The sequence below is a fragment of the Periplaneta americana genome, chromosome 1, assembly GCF_040183065.1.
Source record: "Periplaneta americana isolate PAMFEO1 chromosome 1, P.americana_PAMFEO1_priV1, whole genome shotgun sequence".
NCBI classification, from domain to species: Eukaryota; Metazoa; Arthropoda; class Insecta; order Blattodea; family Blattidae; genus Periplaneta; species Periplaneta americana.
In genome coordinates, this window is record NC_091117.1 from 223,540,372 (window position 1) to 223,560,836 (window position 20,465).

The following is a 20,465-nucleotide window of genomic DNA, read 5'->3' on the forward strand; positions in this document are numbered from 1 at the left end:
TTGGGGTGTGTTTTTATGTGTCTGTATATTTCATATTGTTCTAGTGTGTTTATTTTCTGGCTTTTTGGTTGCATGTGTAGTATTTCCATGTCTGTGTTGATGTCTCTGTTGGTGTTGTTAGCATTTGTGATGTGTTCTGCATATGTGGAGGTGTTTTGTAATTTTGTTATGGCTGTGATGTGTTGTTTGTAACGTGTTTGAAATGATCTGCCTGTCTGTCCTAACCACACCAAAACTGCATTATCCTGAAGTGTTTACATTCCTCCTAAAACGCCCTGTATGAACCTTGATTTATTTCGCCATATATTAATCTTTAACGGGTCGACAAATTTTCGTGACTCAACATTTTATCACTTGATTTCCTGGTATTCTATCATAATGAAATAAGTAACCCCCCCCCCAAACAGTATTGAGTTTCCGAATTAGCAACAGAATTACCACACAACGGCGCATCTATCTGCCTTGTCAACATGGCGTGTAGCCGTCTATGTAACCTGTGCTCAGCCCATTCAAATGCGCAGGTCAGAGGGCTTTTCTGCACACAACATGTCCCAGCCGTGGACACAGGTTGTCTCAATGCAGAGACTAGCTCAGCTGGTCCTTACTGTGGCCTCGTTCTTCTTGTGTATAAACTTACGACCGGCGTACAATAATTAATGACACACAATCTCATTTTAAATTAATTTCCATGTTTCATTCTTTTCAGGACTTACGAGGGAGTGAAATGAAAATAAGAGTTCCACTGCTAATTAGTTTGAGATACTGAAAGCAGACAGTTCTTCGGGTCCAGTGAGCCATCCGGCGATCTGGACGACCCAGTCTAAAGCCTTGCTTTTTTCTGAACCGACGTGCGAGCTGAGAGGCCCGCCTCGCATAAATCCGGACTACACGAGAGACAGTGAGTGTTTTCTATGGCTGCGAGGTGCGAGGTCTGGGTACCTCCCAGTTACAGAAACCACTCGCTGTCTCTTGCGTAGACCCGATTTGTGAGAGACGGGCCTAGACCTCGCATGCGTCTGTTCCAGTGGCGAAGCTACATTCGTTCACTCGACGCAGTAGATACAGGGAAGGTGGGAATCAATCTTATGAGCCGCAGTGTTTCTTGATAGATTGGCCGTTGTTCAAAAAATATTTCAGCAACAAACCTGTAGGCAAATTCTTTGTTTGGTCAGAATAAACGTTCATCAGTTCATTTTGAAGCTGTTCACTGTCAAAGTATGGGTACTGTTTTTCATCGAGTAATTCAACAAAATTAAAGTTTTTAAGATCTTCAAATCTCGATTCCGTCTCACTATGGTATCAATTATTTCAAAAGCTAGGACTTGTAGTATCATAAATTATCCTGATCCCGCATCTTCGATGCACTCCTCAACAGTTTTCTGATTTCTAAGATATTTTACATTTTTTACAGCAAGTTTTACTTCATGATTTCAAATTCCGGTATTTGATGTAGACTTTATTTGGAACACAATGTATAAGTGGTCAATGTAAACAAATAATATTTTCCGCGGTTGCGAGCGCCGTTAAATAAACGCTGGCTCCGTGCCGAGGAGCTGGCGTCAATCCTTCCGTAACTAGAGAGCGTAATACTAGAGAGATTTCATTTAACTATAGCTTCGCCCCGGTCGGTTCAGAAAAACCAAGGCTTTATGCCCTTTGAGGCTGGGCCTCCGTTAGCTGAGCTGCTCCACACCGACAGACGTCAGGTTCGGACTCTTAATTAATTTTACCTTACTGTCATTCATCGAGTGTTCTTTGCAAATACTATCCTTAATACTCCTACATTATGGAGTTGTTAAACAATCTTCTTCAATGTAAAAAGTGTGGTTCATATCTGATTCAACACTTGTTTGTGTGCCAGCAATTCATTTGTGTATTTCGTAATATAATGCCAATAATTTATCTGTGTTCTCTTCAAATGTTTTCTCCATATTTTAAGGTAAACCTTGCTAATGTCATTTATTCTATATTTATTGAATGGAATAGAAAATTTACACCTTATGTCAGTATGCATGTAGATTTTAGACTTCATTTACCTTCACACCGTGCCACTGTACTGTGCTGCCGGAGCTGTCCATCCTGGCGTCCGTGGGTGGCTTCAAGCAGAAAGGTAACGATTTCTTTCTTCAGTTTTCATATTCCTATGTGTAATAGTACAGGGACATCATTTTATTTTTACTTCAATTTTTATTGTACCTGAGATTTTGAATGTACTTCACTCCCACCCCCTCTACTAGTAAACTCCCAACCTTCCTCCACACAGAACCAAAGCCGCGTATGCAGTCAAAATAAATAAGTACGTTCCAGAAATATGTTCGCGTTTTCCAGTGACGAAACAGCTTTCAATATTGAAACATATTTTCGCACAGGTACTGTCGTCCGTTTTCCTACGTCGCATCCCGGTTTCCCCCCACCCGCTTCTGCTCGTCCCTCTGTAAAGGCTAGTGGCTGGACTGTCTTAGCTTTTTTTCTGAAAACATTAATTTCTGTTATGAATTGGACGTCTACGTAATATTATACAACTGTTTAAAATAACTTAAATAAAAGGGCCTCGTTAAGTAATTAATTGTCACGTGATTCCCCCCTTTCTACGACTCTGCGACAAAACCACTTGGACGGACAGTAGATAGCACGTCTGAGTAATTTTATCTTTTCTGATCGGCAGAAGTGGAGATTGAATTTACAGTACGTAAGGTACTATTTTATAGAGTAGGTACAGAATTATTTCAACATGAGTTACTAGTACGAAGGACGAAACTGCTTTTTTGAAATTAGGTGTAATAGTCTATAGTGCGATAATATGCATAAAAGAACGGAAGACTGTATCGAAATGAACGGCCACCATTTTCAAAAAAAGTGTTTAAATATCCATCTTATGATTATTTTTCAATGTAACTTCATTCTCTATATTGTACGCTAATGTGCTTTAGACAGTATAATATACACTGCATAATGAATACGTCCACATGGACAGCTCAGTTCGTGAGTACAATCACTTATCATTAACACAGTACTGTATTTTGATTAAACAAAAACCTAATGAAAAGTATCAAACTCAAAATCGCGATATTTCCTAGTTTACGTAAATGGATGAACTATTTCTTTTCTCCCCTATACCTAGTAAAGTGATTTGTTTGTATTTTACGCCAGTATCATCGAACTCCAGTCGTGGAAGGGCGTGGCGAACGGTGTTTCCAGTTCTCAATCACTAATCCAAAAGTATAACCAGGTTAATATTAGAAATGTTAGTAAAAATAAAATGATGTCTCCCTGTATTTTATTGTATTTATCTGATGCATGTACCCTATAAGATAAAACATTGTAATAAATATAAATAGATCATTTTCTTAATTAATAACAGTGTATATCTCCAATAAATGATTCCTTAGCATCGCCACAGATACACTTGATTGTACTTGTCACTAGAGAGTTCTTGAAATTTATATTTTCCCCGCCATTCATAAAATATTTTGATACGATACCTCTTGCACAAAAGGGCAGATCTACAACTGAAATTTGATTAATATATTTCAGTATTATTTGTATTTATCCTGGTAATAATGAACAGTTTGACTCGTAGACATTTTGTTTTTACAGCATTAACTTCCCATGATTGTACGAGAAGATTCGAACAGAACGGCAGTTACGTAGACTTTCAGCTCCCCCCTACTACCAATAATGCACAACACAATGTCAATACGGCGGTTGCTGTCGTCTGCGATACAACGAACTTTTCTGTTGATATTCGAGTTCTTCATTTTTCCGGTTATTATATGCTTTTTTAAGTTGTGTTAATTCTCGCTAGTGGTTTTATATTTTATTTTATCCGTCTTGGTATTTATTTTATTATTGTAAATAAATTTGTTTTATCACTATTATTATTATTATTATTATTATTATTATTATTATTAATTAATTATTTTGTATTACAATCTTTGTATTTCTGTCACGATTATTCTATTATTATTATTATTATTATTATTATTATTATTATTATTATTATTATTGTTGTTGTTGTTGTTGTTGTTGTTGTTGTTGTTGTTACTATTATTTATATCATCAGCATTATTATTTGAACCCTGTAAAATTTATGTAGACTACTGGACTGTACCCGAGCACGAGCATATGCTCATTTCGGGTATCTATTCATATGTATTCAATTCAAATGTAAATTGTAAATAAATTTGAAATTTTAATTTGTATATACATTGATATGGTCTGATTCTTTCACTGTTTACAACTTGGAGCGATGTTGTCTTCTTTTTGCAAAGTGCTACGGATAATGAAAATGTAATTGTTCCATTTCATTACTCGGAACGCCGGTAGAAGGGAGATCTCTCTATTATATTTTTAAAAAATAGCAATCTTCAGGATTAACTATCTTAATATTTGTTTCAGTGTGATTATTATGTGTACACCAGCGGCATCAATGTCAACACGAACAGGTCAGTGTTTACGACTAATACTTCAGGTAACGTGCGTGCTGAATCGTTTTCCCTACAAGCAAGAACGCGCCAGATAGAGGCTATAGCCCGACCATTGGCATTAAAACCTGCGCCACAAACCAGTGTTCGTTCGTGCGCAGGTTGTCATAGTGGGGGATCTGTTGTGTTGTAGATTCGCTCCCTGATCGACGTCTCGCAGCGAGTACGTTCTAAACTACTGGGTGTTCAGTTCAAAATGTGTCATGGCTCGCTGTATGCCGTCATGTGGCTAGCCGATGAGCCTAGAGAATTCAATCTTCCTACACTTCCGCAGAGGTGTATAACCTAAGAGGCAGAGAAGTTGCCTAGCAAGTACGGCGTTCATTCTGAAGATTACTTACCGATTCGTACGGTAACGCCAGTAGTGGCAAGAATGTGAACTGTTTGGAAACACGTACTGAAGTGAGTTTTTTTTTCTTACTGTCGGGATATGGGGAGAGGGTTAAGACGATTACTTACGCATTTGTTGACATTAACTTCGACGGTCAACATGGACACGGAGCATTTGATTTGTGTTGTGGAATGTTACCGTACGCAACCGATGATAACAAATACCCTGCGTACGACTTGCCCGCGCAAAACACAGTTCGAAAGAGGTTATGGTAGCACACAGACCGTACAGACCGCCATCTGTTGCTACGACGTTCAAGTTATACCGTACACGTTCTCAAGTTCAGATTGAAGAACGCCTTAAATAATAGGCATCTTCTCTAACATATAAGCTGAAACTCGCTTCAAATCGGTGACTCAACAACAGTGACTTTGAAATGAACACCCAGTAATCGAAACAGCACTAGTGTCCGCGTCCAATCTTTCACTTTTCAATCAATTATTAATATTCCATTACGACGTATTGTGTACAGTTAAAACAGATTGTAATTTATAATAATGGAAGGGAAAGCAAATGTGCGCGGAGACTTTTGAAAAGTGACGCGCGTAAAATTATTTATAACGTTGCGAAGTATTTAAGGGGTTAGGTACAGCTTACAGCAGTAAAATTTTTTGGAAATATGCAAACATTTTTCCGCCATTACTGTATCTTATAGAATAATGAAAATTGGTACGTGTAAAACACTGTCCTTCTGCTATATTAAAACATATTTTTACGATTTAAAAAAATTATTTATATATATATTTTTTTTTACAAATTCAAAATGGTGGCACTTCACTGTGCAGTGATGAAGCGTTTCCTTCATAATTCATACACTTGTTAATTTTTTCGTGTTCTCTCTCTTTTATTTTATTACTGAAATTCATGTTTACAATATCATGCTCTTTCAACTACATTCCTTAATAAATAAGATTTTTTTTATTTTGTTTTAGAAGAAAGTACTGATACTTGACCATTCTTTTAAATGAATTTATTTTTTATCAGACAGTCTATCAAAGGTAGAGAAGTGATCTTGCATCATATTATAGATATGACATGCGTAAATACACACAAAAAATTTCATCACATAATGTTGGATAGTTTTTGAGTTATGTGGGAAAATCTTCATCACTGCACAGTGAAATGAATTTTGAAAAAAAAAATGTAAATAATTTTTTTAAATCTTAAAAATATTTTTTTTCATATAGCAGAAGGACAGTATTTTACACATAACAATTTTCGTTATTGTATATAAGATACAGTAGTGGAGAGAAAAATGTTGAATATTTCCAAAATTTTACTGCTGTAAGCTGTATCTAACTCCTTACAAGAGAAAAAAAATAATTTAAGTAGAAATAATACAGGTACCTTATTGGTAGAGTCCTACGTTTAGTTACCTAAACCTTCCAAGCGATCCACAACAATGTAGGTATGTCAGGAGTGTAGATCGACCTTCAGTTCTGCTGTTATCGAACATGTCAAAACAAAACAAAGCTGGGCGCTTGGAGATCAGTGCCATAATAGAAGGATTTGGTAGCCAGCTCTTCATTAGGAAAGAAGAACATGTGTTTTATCAGGAAGAAGGAGAGATTTTTCATTTGAAACACTTAAAATGTTTACAGTCATTATCTTCATGTGTAACAACTCGTAAAACACGAAACCATAATTATTATTTTTATTTTAAGTACTAGCTCCGCTGCACTTGTTAGAAATAAGTATAAAGTAATTACATAATTTAAATAGGACATTTGGTCCAGGGAACATCCGTGTTTGATAGAAGGATAAATCGTTTAATATGTTACTTAAAAAATTAAAATGCGATCATTGTGGTCCAGGACTACTCATTTGGTACAATGATAATTCCTTTAACATGTTTCTTATTTGTTATTACATGCAAATAATTAAAATGTGATCATTTGGTTCAGAGAACATCCGTTTTTGGTGCAAGGATAATTCGTTTAACATTTTTCTAAATTAGTCTTGAATGCATCCTTTAATAAATCACTACAAATTAATAGAGTTGATTGTGCACGAAGAAAATTATTATTTTAATCTTACTGTGCATCTCTTTCTTTTTTGTTAAGTTTATTTTATTCACGCCTTAACATCTGTTGTCATGTCGCATGTTTAGAATGTGTGGGTATATGAGTAGACCGTTTTTACTCTTGTTGAGTTCCTGTTTCTATTGTGTGTTGTAGATGGCTTGTGTTCATGTAACTGATTATAGAGTTTGATTAATGTTTTTGGTATTGGTAATTGAGGCGGTGATGAATAATGGCATGTATCTTTCCAATCCGGCATTTGCCTTTATGACTAAGGGAAATCATAAAACCCCAGTCAGATAGGTCGGCCACGGGGTTTGTACCCAGGACCTCCCGAATTCGTGTCTCAAACGCTACCGTCTGAGCCATCTCGCTCGGTTGTATATCATTGTTTATGCAAATAAAGAAATGAGGTACCCCACATAAATATTATTTTAAGAAACACAGGAAACGAATATGGGTAAATTATGAGCGCAGGAACGCCATTTCGTGACATCGTTTAAAATAACTCAGCTCCAGTGAGCTCTATAGTAAAATGCTTATTTATTAGTATGGGCTGTGTGGTCCAGTAAAAATACTCATCTTTACGACAGAACTCTTAACTATTATATTCTGTGAACGAAAAGAAATTTAAGTGTATGAAATTAGAGTATTTTATGTGGACCAAATATATTTGCAATAATCAAGTTATCATCATCATCATCATCATCATCCTTCACGAATTAGGCCTCTGTAGACCTGTTTCGGCCCCATCTAGCAGTCTTCTTAACGGTCTTCCTGGTCGACGATGTCCTCTAGGTTTATATTGCATCATAATTTTTGGGATTCTTGAATTTTCCATTCTTCTTACATGATCTAGCCAATTGAATTTGTATCTGGTGATTTTTTCTTCTACTGACTCTACTTCTAATTGTTCTAAAATTTCTTCATTCCTTTTTCGGTCTAAAAGAGTATATCCTGCTGTTCTCCTGAAAAATTTCATTTCCGTTGCTTTGATTCTGTTCATGTCTTTTTTCTTTAATGTCCAAATCTCGCTTCCATATAGAAGGGTGGGTAATGCTAGTGTATTATATATTTTTATTCTTGTAGATTTTTGTACTAATTTAGCTTTTAATGTATTGTTTATTATTCCTAGAATTTGTGTAAATTTGGTAATTTTCTTGTTCACATCTTTTTCATTTTGATAAGATATTTCACAACCCAGATAATTGAAATTTTGCACTTGTTCGAGGCATTGGTTATTGTGTATTATCTTACTTCTCACTGGGTCTTGTCCTAAAAATGCCATTACTTTTGATTTTTGTGCTGAAATTTCCATCCCAAAATCTTTTAATATTTCATTTAATGTATACAATCCTCTTTGTAAATTATCCTCTGAATTGGAAATTATGACTTGATCATCGGCATAGAGTAAGGTATTTAATGTTAGAGCACTGGTTATTTTGATTGAATCAAGTTATAAAACCATAATTATTATTTTTATTTTAAGTACTAGCTCCGCTGCACTTGTTAGAAATAAGTATAAAAAGGATAATTCGTTTAACATTTTTCTAAATTAGTCTTGAATTCATCCTTTAATAAATCACTTCAAATTAAAAGAGTTGATTGTGCATGAAGAAAATTATTATTTTAATCTTACTGTGCATCTCTTTCTTTTTGTTAAGTTTATTTTATTCACGCCTTAACATCTGTGGTCATGTCGCGAGTTTAGAATGTGATGCTCTGACAAGTTGGTGTACTTCCTCACAAACCACTCATCCTCCTGCCCATCCTGAATTTCAAAAACAGTGGGACGTTATCTTTTCCCAAAAAATTTTAGATACACTCCTTTCTTCTTTCACATCCGAACAAGACATTGCACGTCTCCTAGCTCTTCAAGAGAGTGAGTCTGGAGCTTGGTTACACGCATTACCTTCTCCTCACATCGGCACCTAATAGATAGTACATCCTTTAAAATCGCAATAGCTTTACGCCTTGGTTGTAAACTCTGCCAGCCACACCAATGTATTTGCGGGGGAATTGCAGATATTCACGGCCATCATGCACTCAGCTGTGCGAGGAGCAAGGGTCGCATTCCCAGACATACATCACTCAATGATATCATTAAAAGATCTCTGACTTCTTGTGGCATCCCGTCTCTTTTGGAACCACCAGGTATTAGTCGCGCAGATGGTAAACGACCCGATGGTCTGACCTTAATTCCATAGTCTAGAGGAAAATCTTTAATTTGGGACTCCACTTGCGTTGACACTCTAGCTCCATCTCACTTGCCGAATACCTCCAGACACGCAGCATCTGCTGCTGAATTAGCCGTGAAAAAGAAAGTCAATAAATATGCCCATCTTTTAGACAATTATATCTTTGTCCCCTTTGCTGTGGAGACCTTCGGTCCTTGGAGTCATGACGCTAAAGTTTTGGTATCTCAAATCTGCCAAATTTTGATCTCCATTACTGGTGATCGCCGTTGCACTACTTATTTGCGTCAACGCTTAAGTATTGCTATTCAACGCGGAAATGCAATGAGCGTTTTGGGTACTCTTCCAGAGTCCAGCCCTTTGGACGAACTTTTTCTCCTGTAATTTTTTTTTTATCTCTATGTAAATGTGTATATTTAGTGTAATTGTAACGGTGAAAATATTGTTAATCCAATAATTTTTTATTTTTTTTTTTCATAAGTGTATATTATTTTGGGATGTTTTTGTAAGTAATTTTATGAGGTTGTTATTGATATGCTGATAAATTATTTGTAATGATATTTCATTATATCAATAAATTAATTGTTAGCAATTTAAATGAAATAGTAATTGGATGTTTAATTTTTCACAGAACTTAAAAAAAAGTAAAATAAAAAAATAATGTATTATTATTATTATTATTATTATTATTATTAGTTATACAATATTTCGACAGAATATCAAGTTTTCTGTGCGTAAAGATCTATTTTCGTCTTACCTCAGTCCTAATATGTAGTAATAACTACATCCATCTAGAGAAACTACAAATTTCAAATAGTGAAGGAATTATCTAAATTAGCTTCTGAGATTACTTCATACGAACACACAATTAATATTTTCTGTATATTAATATTAATAAACGCCAAGGCCGCCTTAAATAGACGGAGTCATTTGTTTTTACGCATTTCATTGTGGCCATCGACGTCGTTCCTGCAATAACTCCTATGTGACATATCGATTTTCAGATTTTTGCTCTATTAAATAACTTAAATAATTATACAGAAAATAATACAATCTCCTATATGTAATTATATTTCTTTCTTTCGAAAATGTAAGAATTCACGATCTCCTATGTACCACTGCCATAAAATGAATAAATCTGTTCTTTCTTCCTACTGAAAAATTTTATATTTTGCACATAGGAGTTACGGAACAACGACGCCATAATCTGAGGTGGCGGTGAAAATGTATTGTATTGTTATTTTAAAAGTCTTGTATATCCTTAAATATCAGTCCTATCAAAATTTTGCCTGGAATAAAACTTATCGGAAATCATTTTTAAAGAAACGTTTGTTATGTAACATTTTTCACAAAAATCAATAATAAGCGAGATATTTCGATTTATTTAATTCAAACACCCTTATAACCCCCTTTTTAAATAAAGTATTTTGAATGTCATATAGCCTAAAATCTAAGTTATAACGAACTTAATTTATATTCCAACTTTCATCGAAATCCGTTCAGTCATCGCGTGAAAAGGTAACAAACATCCAGACAGACAGACATACAAACAAAAATTTCAAAAAAGCGATTTTCGGTTTCAGGATGATTAATTATACATGTTAATACCAATTATTTTTGGAAAAGCGAAAATTACCAGAAAAATTTGGGTTACAGATTTATTATTAGTATAGATATTGTGATATTTATGTCGTTTTCATTTGTTAATTCCAACCTTTAATCAAATCTAAAGTATTTTAATGCGTATTACTTACTAGCCGTGCCCGTGCGCTCCGCTGCACCCGTTAGAAATAAATATAAAGTAATTACATAATTAAAATAGGACGTTTGATCCAGGGAACATTCGTGTTTCATAGAAGGATAAATCGTTTAATATGTTACTTAATTTAAATTGCATCCAAATAATTAAAATGCGATCATTTTGGTCCACACACTCACTTGGTGCAATGACAATTCCTTCAACATGTTTCTTAATTTTTATTACATGCAACCATAGTTTAATGAAGATTGACATCATTTAGATTTAATGTGTATATTTTATTTTACTTGTTATAGGTTTCCATTGAATTATGGTAATAACTTAATTTTAACCCTTGTTTTCTACGTATTCAGTAAATGGCGCTTGGCCCACTATGGTTCTGAACCCTTCAAATAACTTAAATTATATTATATAATATTACATATTATATTATATTATATTATATTATATTATATTATATTATATTATATTATATTATATTATATTATATTATATCAGAAGTTACTGTAATAACATTATAGCATTATGTCCATCTAGAGAAACTACACTTTCCAATGGTGAAATAATAATTAATTATATAAATCGGTTAATTTAGCTTCCGATATTACTTCATACAAACACAGAAACATTCTCTGTAGGCTATCTTTCATAGCTTTCGATTGTTGCTGTCCAAGGCCCCTTATAGACGAAGTCATTTGTTTTTTAATTCATTACACGGCCTTAGATGGCAGTTATTTTAATTTTAAAACTCATTTATCTCATTAAATATCAGTCCTATCATAATGTTTCAAGGAATAAAACTTATCGCAAATTATTTTTAAAGAAACTTTTGTTATGTAACATTGTTCACAAAAATCAATAATAAGCGAGATATTTCGATTTATTTCATTCAGGACCCTTATAACCTCCCTTTTAAATAATGTATTTTGAATGCCATATAGCCTAAAATCTAAGTTACAACGAACTTAATTTATATTCCAATTTTCATCGAAATCCGTTCAGTCATTATCGCGTGAAAAGGTAACAAACATACAGACAGACAGACAGACAGACAGACAGACATACAAACAAAAATTTCAAAAATAGCGATTTTCGGTTTGAGGGTGGTTAATTATATATGTTAGGACCAATTATTTTTGGAAAATCGAAAATTACCAGAAAAATTTCGGCTACAGATTTATTATTAGTATAGATTGTAAAAATCAGAGGTATACGAATTTCGGGCAGCATGTAGCCATGGCGACTAAGAAATATTATGTCTGCCTGAAATATTTTTTGAGTTCAAAATTGTTTAAGACTTCGATTAATAATACATAATGTTAACAGATCGGTTGTAGGAAGAAATTCGAATGTGTTTGTTAGATTAATATTTTTACATTTGTTGCGCATCTCAAGATATTGTCACTACACAGCTTCAGTGGAGAGCACAGAGTATCTCTGAGAGCGCGTGTTTGCACTGCATGGATATTTAATATTGTTTAATATATTTCAGTAAATGTAACATCTTAATTCGAATAGTTTCCTCATTCCATGTGTGGGCAAAATGTGATGGTTTCCGAAAATAAAGGGGATGACTTTTGAAAATGGTTAGTTTTTGTCTAACAGTGGTAAAATGATTTTTTATTGCATATAAGCTGCCTTTAAGTACATACTTTGTTACTATTGTTATTAAATCCAAGCGGTATTTTGTACATGAGTACTATTTCTGTTGTATACCGACTTATAGACAGGTACACGAATAGATGCAAACACACAGTTCCGGAGCGTGAAGCTGGTATGCTCGAGGTGCACCTAACTTGTATTCAAAGTAACCAAACGCAGGACTCTACCTATTACAGCAAGTTCACTCAACGATCCTTCTTCATACGATCATTTCTGTCACAACTTGTTCACAACTACTGAAAAAAACTAGAGAAAGATTTGCATTTATTTATTAACTTTCAGTATATTTATTTCATTATATAAATAAATACATCTCGCAACACAAAAAAGAAAACAACAGAACACCCGCAAACAAGAGAGAAAAAAAACACCAACATAAAATAAAACTTTCACTTAGAGAAAGAAACTAAAAATAAACTACAATAATACATTGCGCGATTTTCTAAACCCAAGAAGAACAAGATCCACCGCTGTGGAGTAACGGTTAGCCTGCCTGACCGTGAAACTAGCGGGCCCGAATTCGAATCTTGGTTGGGGTAAGTTACCTGGTTGAGGTTCCGAGGTTTTCCCTCAATCCATTAATAGCAAATGTTGGGTAACTTTCGGCACTGGACTCTGGACTCATTTCGCCGGCAAATTTTAATCCATACGTTTGAGATGGGCAGGGCATGTAGTACGTATGGACGAATCTAGAAATGCATATAGACATTGACGTCGCCAGGATCAGAGCAAGAGGGTGCGGATGTGGTGCGAGATTTAAAAATGGGGTGCGAGCTGTAAAAATGTGGTACATAATAAATCTAAAATGTTCCTTCATGCACTTGCGCGCATCCTATACATCTGTTTATTAATATTACTATGTATTATTATTATTATTATTATTATTATTATTATTATTATTATTATTATTATTGCTCATCACATCCATTACGATACACTAAGGGACGTAGTTTTTTCACATCCAAGAAATTGTTTGTTTTTGTTCTTCAAAATAATTTATGCCTAGTATTTTGTTAATAAATTGCCCTTTGGGGTGCAGAAAGGGGTGCTCCGATTTTTATGGGGTGCTTGCGCACCCTTTCGCACCCCCTAGCGACGTCCCTGCATATAGAGTGTTAGTTGAATTTTATAGAACTTTCAATGTCCATCTGTCATAACTTATGACGTCACCTATGACGTAATCATTTTCCCATCAGAATCTACTATTACCATCCCTCTTTTCTCGTGAGATCGTCTTCCAAGAAATTACCGACAGGTGACCTGGATGGCATTCGTGAATCCCATACTGACAGATGGACCATCCTGCCTCATCCTTGACAGAGGGGGCAGGTCCCATCCTCAGACGTGTAAGCCCGAGGGTTAAGGCCCGGAGCCGCAGGTCCTTCGTATATCAGTCTCGGAAACGCGTACTATTCCAGATTTAAACCGAACTTATTTTTCAATTTTTACTACTACTGGTTATTGCAAATGAAAATTATGACTTTCGTCCAACATAATTCCATCAAAAACTGGCCTAGGACCGAACCCTGGCCACCTGCATGGAAGACCCGCGCGTTAGCACTAGAGCCATAGACGCGGCTGAAAACGTATATATAAATAGATTCAAGCACTGTAAGTCTTAAGAAGAAATCGCAAACACCTTGGAATGTGAATGATATATGAAAGACAGGACGTGTAATACAAAAAGTTGTGATTTAGCCTAATTTTTTCACTATGGGTCAACACGTAGACCTACACGGTCAAGGACCCCAAACAGTGGGGGGAGGGGTAGGCGGTATGTAATCTGAATTGTCCGGGCGAGTCATAACCTTATTCGTACGATACGCGGAAAGTCGAGATCTCATGAAGAGGATCGATCACCTGAAATCATTACTTCCTCGTTCCTGTTTTTCTTCTTGCTCCATCAGTTGCAGTCGTTGCAGAGTGTAGTAATTTTCATCGTGGTTGGTCATAGTTGCGTGAATATAATGTTGTGTAGTCCTGTATGCGGAAGATTCGTGTGAATTATGTGTATAGTGTGTGACATACGATCTCGATCGTGCAGAAATTAATAATTATGAAAACTGAATATGTGAGAGTAGTTATTTAATGGCGTAATGTTTTTAGAAATGTTACGCCCAAAACTGGGCTCAGAAACATTTTACCGTAAGTATTTTACATATTTATTGAATAAATAATATAATGGGCGTAGTAGAACGTGTAATTATGAACAGCATATTTATTTTTAAAAGATTTTCTCATATTTATGTCCACGTATTTTGCAGGGAGGCTTGATTGTGTATTTTGCCATCTCAGTGAACATTTTCCTTGCGGGCAGGTTTATTTTCAAATGAAATATTCGTTGTGTTATTCTTTGTACACGGATTCTTTCCTTTCCTTTCCCTCTTACTGCAAAATTCCAATCTTGTGCACACAAAATAAGTTATTGGCACTAAAAAGTGCCTTTTCGTAAGTATGATGATGCGCATTTGACAAACGTAGACAAATCTGCTCTTTTTAATATTGTAAGATATAATTGTTAGTGAGGAATCCGTATACTGAAATTTACCCACATAGGCTACTTAATATGCCCTTGACTTTCAATATAGGTTGGCCTACGCAGCATGTTTATGTAAAAATCTGGAAGCCGAAGCACATTTCCAAACCTACATTTTCAAGGACTTTAATATAGGCCTATTTCTTATAAGTAACTTAGTTAGGGATTATTCAGTTGCGCTAGCAAATGTTCAGTTGTTACGTATTTGACTTCTAGTCGACTCACATGTCTCGTAAACAAAAGAAAATTTGAGGGTAAGTCTTTACGATCCGAAAGATGGATAGAAAGGACCTCCCACCAAAGACACTACGAGATAGCATGGGAAAGAGGGGTTTGGATGGGGTAGTGACATTCTTAGACAATTGTGAGTATATGCAAGGCATTCCAAAAGTCTAAACTAATCTACGGTAACCTAACCTGTCACTGAATCGACCTTACGAAAATTCGCCATCTCTATGTGATCAATATGGAAATGTACTTAAATGAGATGTGCTGTCCCTCCCTTCCACTCGAGGAGGGATCTCGTCTGCCCGCACCTCTTCGCCAGCTCCCACTTATGGTGTCAGCACTCAATTTTTATTTTGTTCACGGTACATGCGACTCGACTAGAAGCCAAATACGTAAATACATTTGTATCTGAACGTGGTAACGCAATTGTAAAGAAATATCCAATTGGTAGAGTGCGGACACCAATTGAGTGGCTTAGCGCCAGAGTTGCCTAAAACCACATTTACACTGATAAAAGTCATTGAAATCTAAACTTAGACGTCATTTTTTTTTAATTATATGCTCTCAATTGGAAATTATTTTATTTTTTTTATTATTATCCAATTTAATAAACCCTATTTCACCCTGAGGTAGGCCTATATTAGGGTTATAGTTGGCATCAAAATACATATTTTATAACCAAAACGCTATAGTAAAATTATAATATAAAATTGTGGTCACAGTTACAATTCACATGAATTATGTAGAAGAATGCACCTTAATGAAAGAATGGATCCTGTTAAAGATTAATGAGATGTTTCAGGAATAATCAATTCAAAAGATATACAAGAATGTTTAACCGTTTCAGAGTAAATACACGACCTTAAAAAGATATACACATTAATATAACAAAGATTGACTTTGACTTTCAAATTAATACTTAATTCATGAACAATGGAACAGTTAAGATTAATAAAAGGATATTACAAGCAATGATTTACGGTTACAAGTTAAATACGTGATTCAGGAACAAGTACAATGATTAAAATAATAACACAAGTAATGACTTTTAACTAACGAATAACGAAATTCTTGAAGGGCAATATATAATAGTAGGGGCAATACAAAAGATTTAGGCCTAAAAACAAATGTAAACAGTAAAGGAATAGTAGAAAAATTGGCTTAAAATTACAGATTAAACACCTTTTTAAAGCAATAGGTAACAACAAAGAGATATAATATCAATACACTGACTGTAGTTACACATTAAACACATTATTTTAAAAACAAACACGCAAAGGATCAATAGATATTTTCAGGCAATATATACGTGGACCATGTTTTTAATTCACATCTTCTTGACGTTACTTCGTATATTATTTTGTGTTTCAATCTATTTCAATTTGTTATTTTTTACTGTAACAACAAAAATATGTTTCATAAAGCCTCAAGGCATTTCTCCATATTTATTGTATCATGGTACTCTTTATCATCATCTAATATTTATCTAGTACATTTACTCTGGCACACACATAAATTATAATTTAAAGTCATTATTTGCAGAAATCAGGGGCTTAAAAAGTTTGTGGGTTAGGCAACTCTGGTACTGAGCCACTCAATTTTGAACCGAAATGAAGGTGGAAAGTGGGAGAGGAGCTGGCAGGATTGCTCTGTCGAGCTGGCAGGAATTAGCAAGCACATAGGCTTACATCTCATTTCCGTGCATTTTCTTGCTGATCACAGAGAAAAGGCGAGTTTTCATAAGGTCGAATCAGTGACAGATTTGGTTACCATAGGTTAGTTTAGACTTTTGGTATGCCTTACATATATTCACATTCATCTAAGAATGTCACTACCCCATCCAAGTCTCTCCCACCCATGCTATCCCGTAGTGTCTTTGGTGAGGATTCCTCTTCCTATGGTAACTCTCTTGTAAAGATTTATCAGTAACTTGGCTATAATTCTGTGTTAATACGAGGCGTGTTCTTAAAGTAAGTTCCAAAAGGGCGTAGTAAGTAAACGGGAAGATATTTACAAGCCATTTTTGCTGCATTGTATTCCCCACACTTCAATTTATTTATTTATTATTTTGCCAATAATTGTAATATAAATTATAAAATATACAGAGAAACTTTAGCTCGCCCCTGAAAGAGTAGAACTCGTGCTCAGGATTCCTGAATTGAAATTAATAATTATACAATACAATTTGCAATTATAGTATATAAATTTACAACTTTTCAATTTTTATAAAATCCATACATAACTTTTTAAATTTAATACTAGAACTATTAGAATTAACAAGATTAGCATATTTAAATATAAATTTGTTATAAGTTATATTCTTGGGCCTAAATTATTACTATGATTAAATACTGTAACATTGTTGCTTTTTGGTTCAAACAATCTTAAAGAATTCATACCTTTTGTTTCATAACTATGAGAATACAATTCAAAATTATTTCGATTTTTATGTATGAATTTTATTAATACAATATAATAAATTTGTCTTACGTTAAGTACATTAAAGCCTATAAACAAATTTTGAGATGGAAAATCAATAGGTTTATGAAGACATATTTTAATTATTTTCTTCTGTAATAAATAAAGTGGATTTAAATTGGATTTAAATGAGCTACCCCATTCTATAATTCCATACATAATTACCGATTGAAATAAAGTTAAATATATTGTACGTAATAAACTTATTGACGAGTAATTCCTCAATAAAACAAAATAATATACTATTTTACGTAATTTATTACAAAGGTAATTAATGTGTTGGTTCCATTTTAATTGATTATCGAAAATTATGCCTAAATTACTTCTCAACATAATCTCCACCATTATTGAGGCATTTATCATGTTGTGGCACAAGTCTTTCTATCCCCTCATTGTAGAATTCGCCTGCCTGTGATGCGAACCACTCCCGCACTGCTGTTTTCACTTCATTTTCGTCATCAAAACGTTGACCACCGAGGAACTTCTTGAGGTCTGGGAAGGATGAAAGTCACTCGGAGCCAAATCTGGGCTGTAGGGGGGATGGTCAATTTGTTCCCAGCCAAATTTCGAGATGAGATTTTGGGTCTCACGAGCTGTGTGTGACCGAGTGTTGTCATGAAGCAACACAACTCCGTTGGTCAGCATCCCACGTCTCTTGTTCTGAATTGCTCGACAGAGCTTCTTCAAGGTCTGACAATAGGTTTCTCTAATAATGGTTTCACCCGGAGGCAAGAATTCGATGAGTAGAACTCCTTTTCTGTCCCAAAAAACAGTGCACATGATCTTGCGTGTTGACATGGTTTGTTTGAATTTCTTTTTCCTTGGCGATGCAGTGTGCCTCCATTCCATGGACTGCTGCTTCGATTCAGGTGTCATGTGAGACACCCAAGTCTCGTCACCTGTCACGATATGGTCAAGAAACTCATCACCTTGCTCACTGTAACGTGTGAGAAAGCTCAATGCACTGGAAGCTCGTTTGGTTTCGTGTTCCTCGGTGAGCATCTTGGGTACCCATCGTGAGCACAATTTTCGATATCGTAATCGATCTGTCACAATTTTGTAGAGAACACTCCACGACATTTGTGGAAAATTCAAGGAAAGTGAAGAAATTGTGAACCTCCTGTCCTCATGAATTTTTTCATTGACAGCACGCACCAAATCGTCATTGATCAAAGATGGCCGACCGGTACGCTGGTAGTCATGCACAGAGACGCTGCCCTCGTTGAACTTCCTAACCCATCTCCTGACCATTCCATCACTAATGGCATCATCACCATACACCTCACAAAGTTGACGATGGATGTCAGCTGGTTTGATGTTTCTCGCATCAAGAAACGGATAACAGACCGCATCTCACAGTCGGCGGGGTGCTCGATCACTTTAAACATTTCAACTGATCACAACTAACCACACACACGGACTGAAGCTCTGAAACTGCATGCACAGCTTGCCTGAGGACTGAAGAAGAAAATAATTATAGTATGTTTACTTTTTTTTTTTTCAGGACACCTAAAAACGTATTTAACAGGTAGAATCATGCAACCATGGATGTACTATAAACGCACATATTATGGGTAACAGATGATGGAATTCCAGACAGAACCATTTGAAAAATACTATGATGTGTTTGAAGAAATTGGGAAGTAAGTGTCACATTGAGTTCCTTGTATTAAATGTAATTAAGACAGTGGTTTGGTTGATTAATATCAACATCTGTAACATTATTTTAGCTTCTGGTTGTCTGGTTGATTTCCAGTGCCTCATCTTAGATTATTATTGATTATTATTTCTAACTTAAAGTAATTTATCACTTGAGAAATATTTAATAATTTCTCTGATTTTGAGGGATGTTTGAATTGTCATGTTGGCACCTCCAATACAATACGTTAAAGTTTCACATATGGACTTATTTATCTAACATTTTTAGCTTAATACTGTTCTTCATACTACTAAAATTCAACGCAACTTTGGAAAATACATTCTTTAATACTTAAAAATGTATTTTAAGTTTATTTTAGCAGTACTAACTGTATCGTAATTTTCTCAGTCTATTTCCTTACAAACAAAAAAAAAAAAATTATTGAGATAAAGCAATTTCCTAGCATTGGCAGTAAGGTGTTAAAGTTTCAGTAAATTGTATAAATTTTATGGGAAATATAGGTAATTACAATAGCTGCTAAATCTGAGTCAATTTTGATGTGATTTCAGCCAAACTTTTACAGGTGATACATTAAGCAACTGTGTGCATTACAATAGCCGTACTTCATTGCTCCGTATAATATGGCCAGATTTACAGTACAATATCAGAATAGCCCTCTAGATGTAGCACAATAGCCCACACAGAAGGCTATTATGATACATTGGTTTATTTTAATTTTATCCGTTATTACAAATAAAAATAAATTTAACTTCAGATCCTTCATATATGTCTAAAGTAGCACATAACTTAATTTTTTTTCAAATTTGTATATGTTTTGATGGAAAAATTACAACAAAAGATTGATTTTTTTTTGGAATCATAATAGCCCTACTTGACCTTATATGCATTTCATCTTTTGCCACAATAAAGATACCATCAGGATGCACAACATGTTGCAAAATATCAAACCACTGATTTCCGAATGGCAACAGGTCATGATTGCTTGGTAGAATATCTACATAAATTTTGCATATCAACTACAGAGAAGTAAAAGAATTACGACACAGAAGGT

The 20,465-nt window shown here is 34.8% G+C and overlaps 1 protein-coding gene across 3 annotated transcripts in view; it reads left to right on the forward strand.

Annotated features, from left to right (window-relative positions):
* The first annotated feature begins 14,312 nt into the window (after window positions 1-14,312).
* Window positions 14,313-20,465, forward strand: part of LOC138708527 (death-associated protein kinase 1-like) — a 110,955-nt gene continuing 104,802 nt past the window's right edge. For all 3 annotated transcript variants that reach the window (XM_069838644.1, XM_069838659.1, XM_069838652.1), the window contains exons 1-2: window positions 14,313-14,657; window positions 19,259-19,397. In XM_069838644.1, coding sequence (XP_069694745.1) covers window positions 19,336-19,397 — 62 coding nt within the window. In that variant the 5' untranslated portion in view covers window positions 14,313-14,657; window positions 19,259-19,335. The remainder of the gene's footprint in view (window positions 14,658-19,258; window positions 19,398-20,465) is intronic.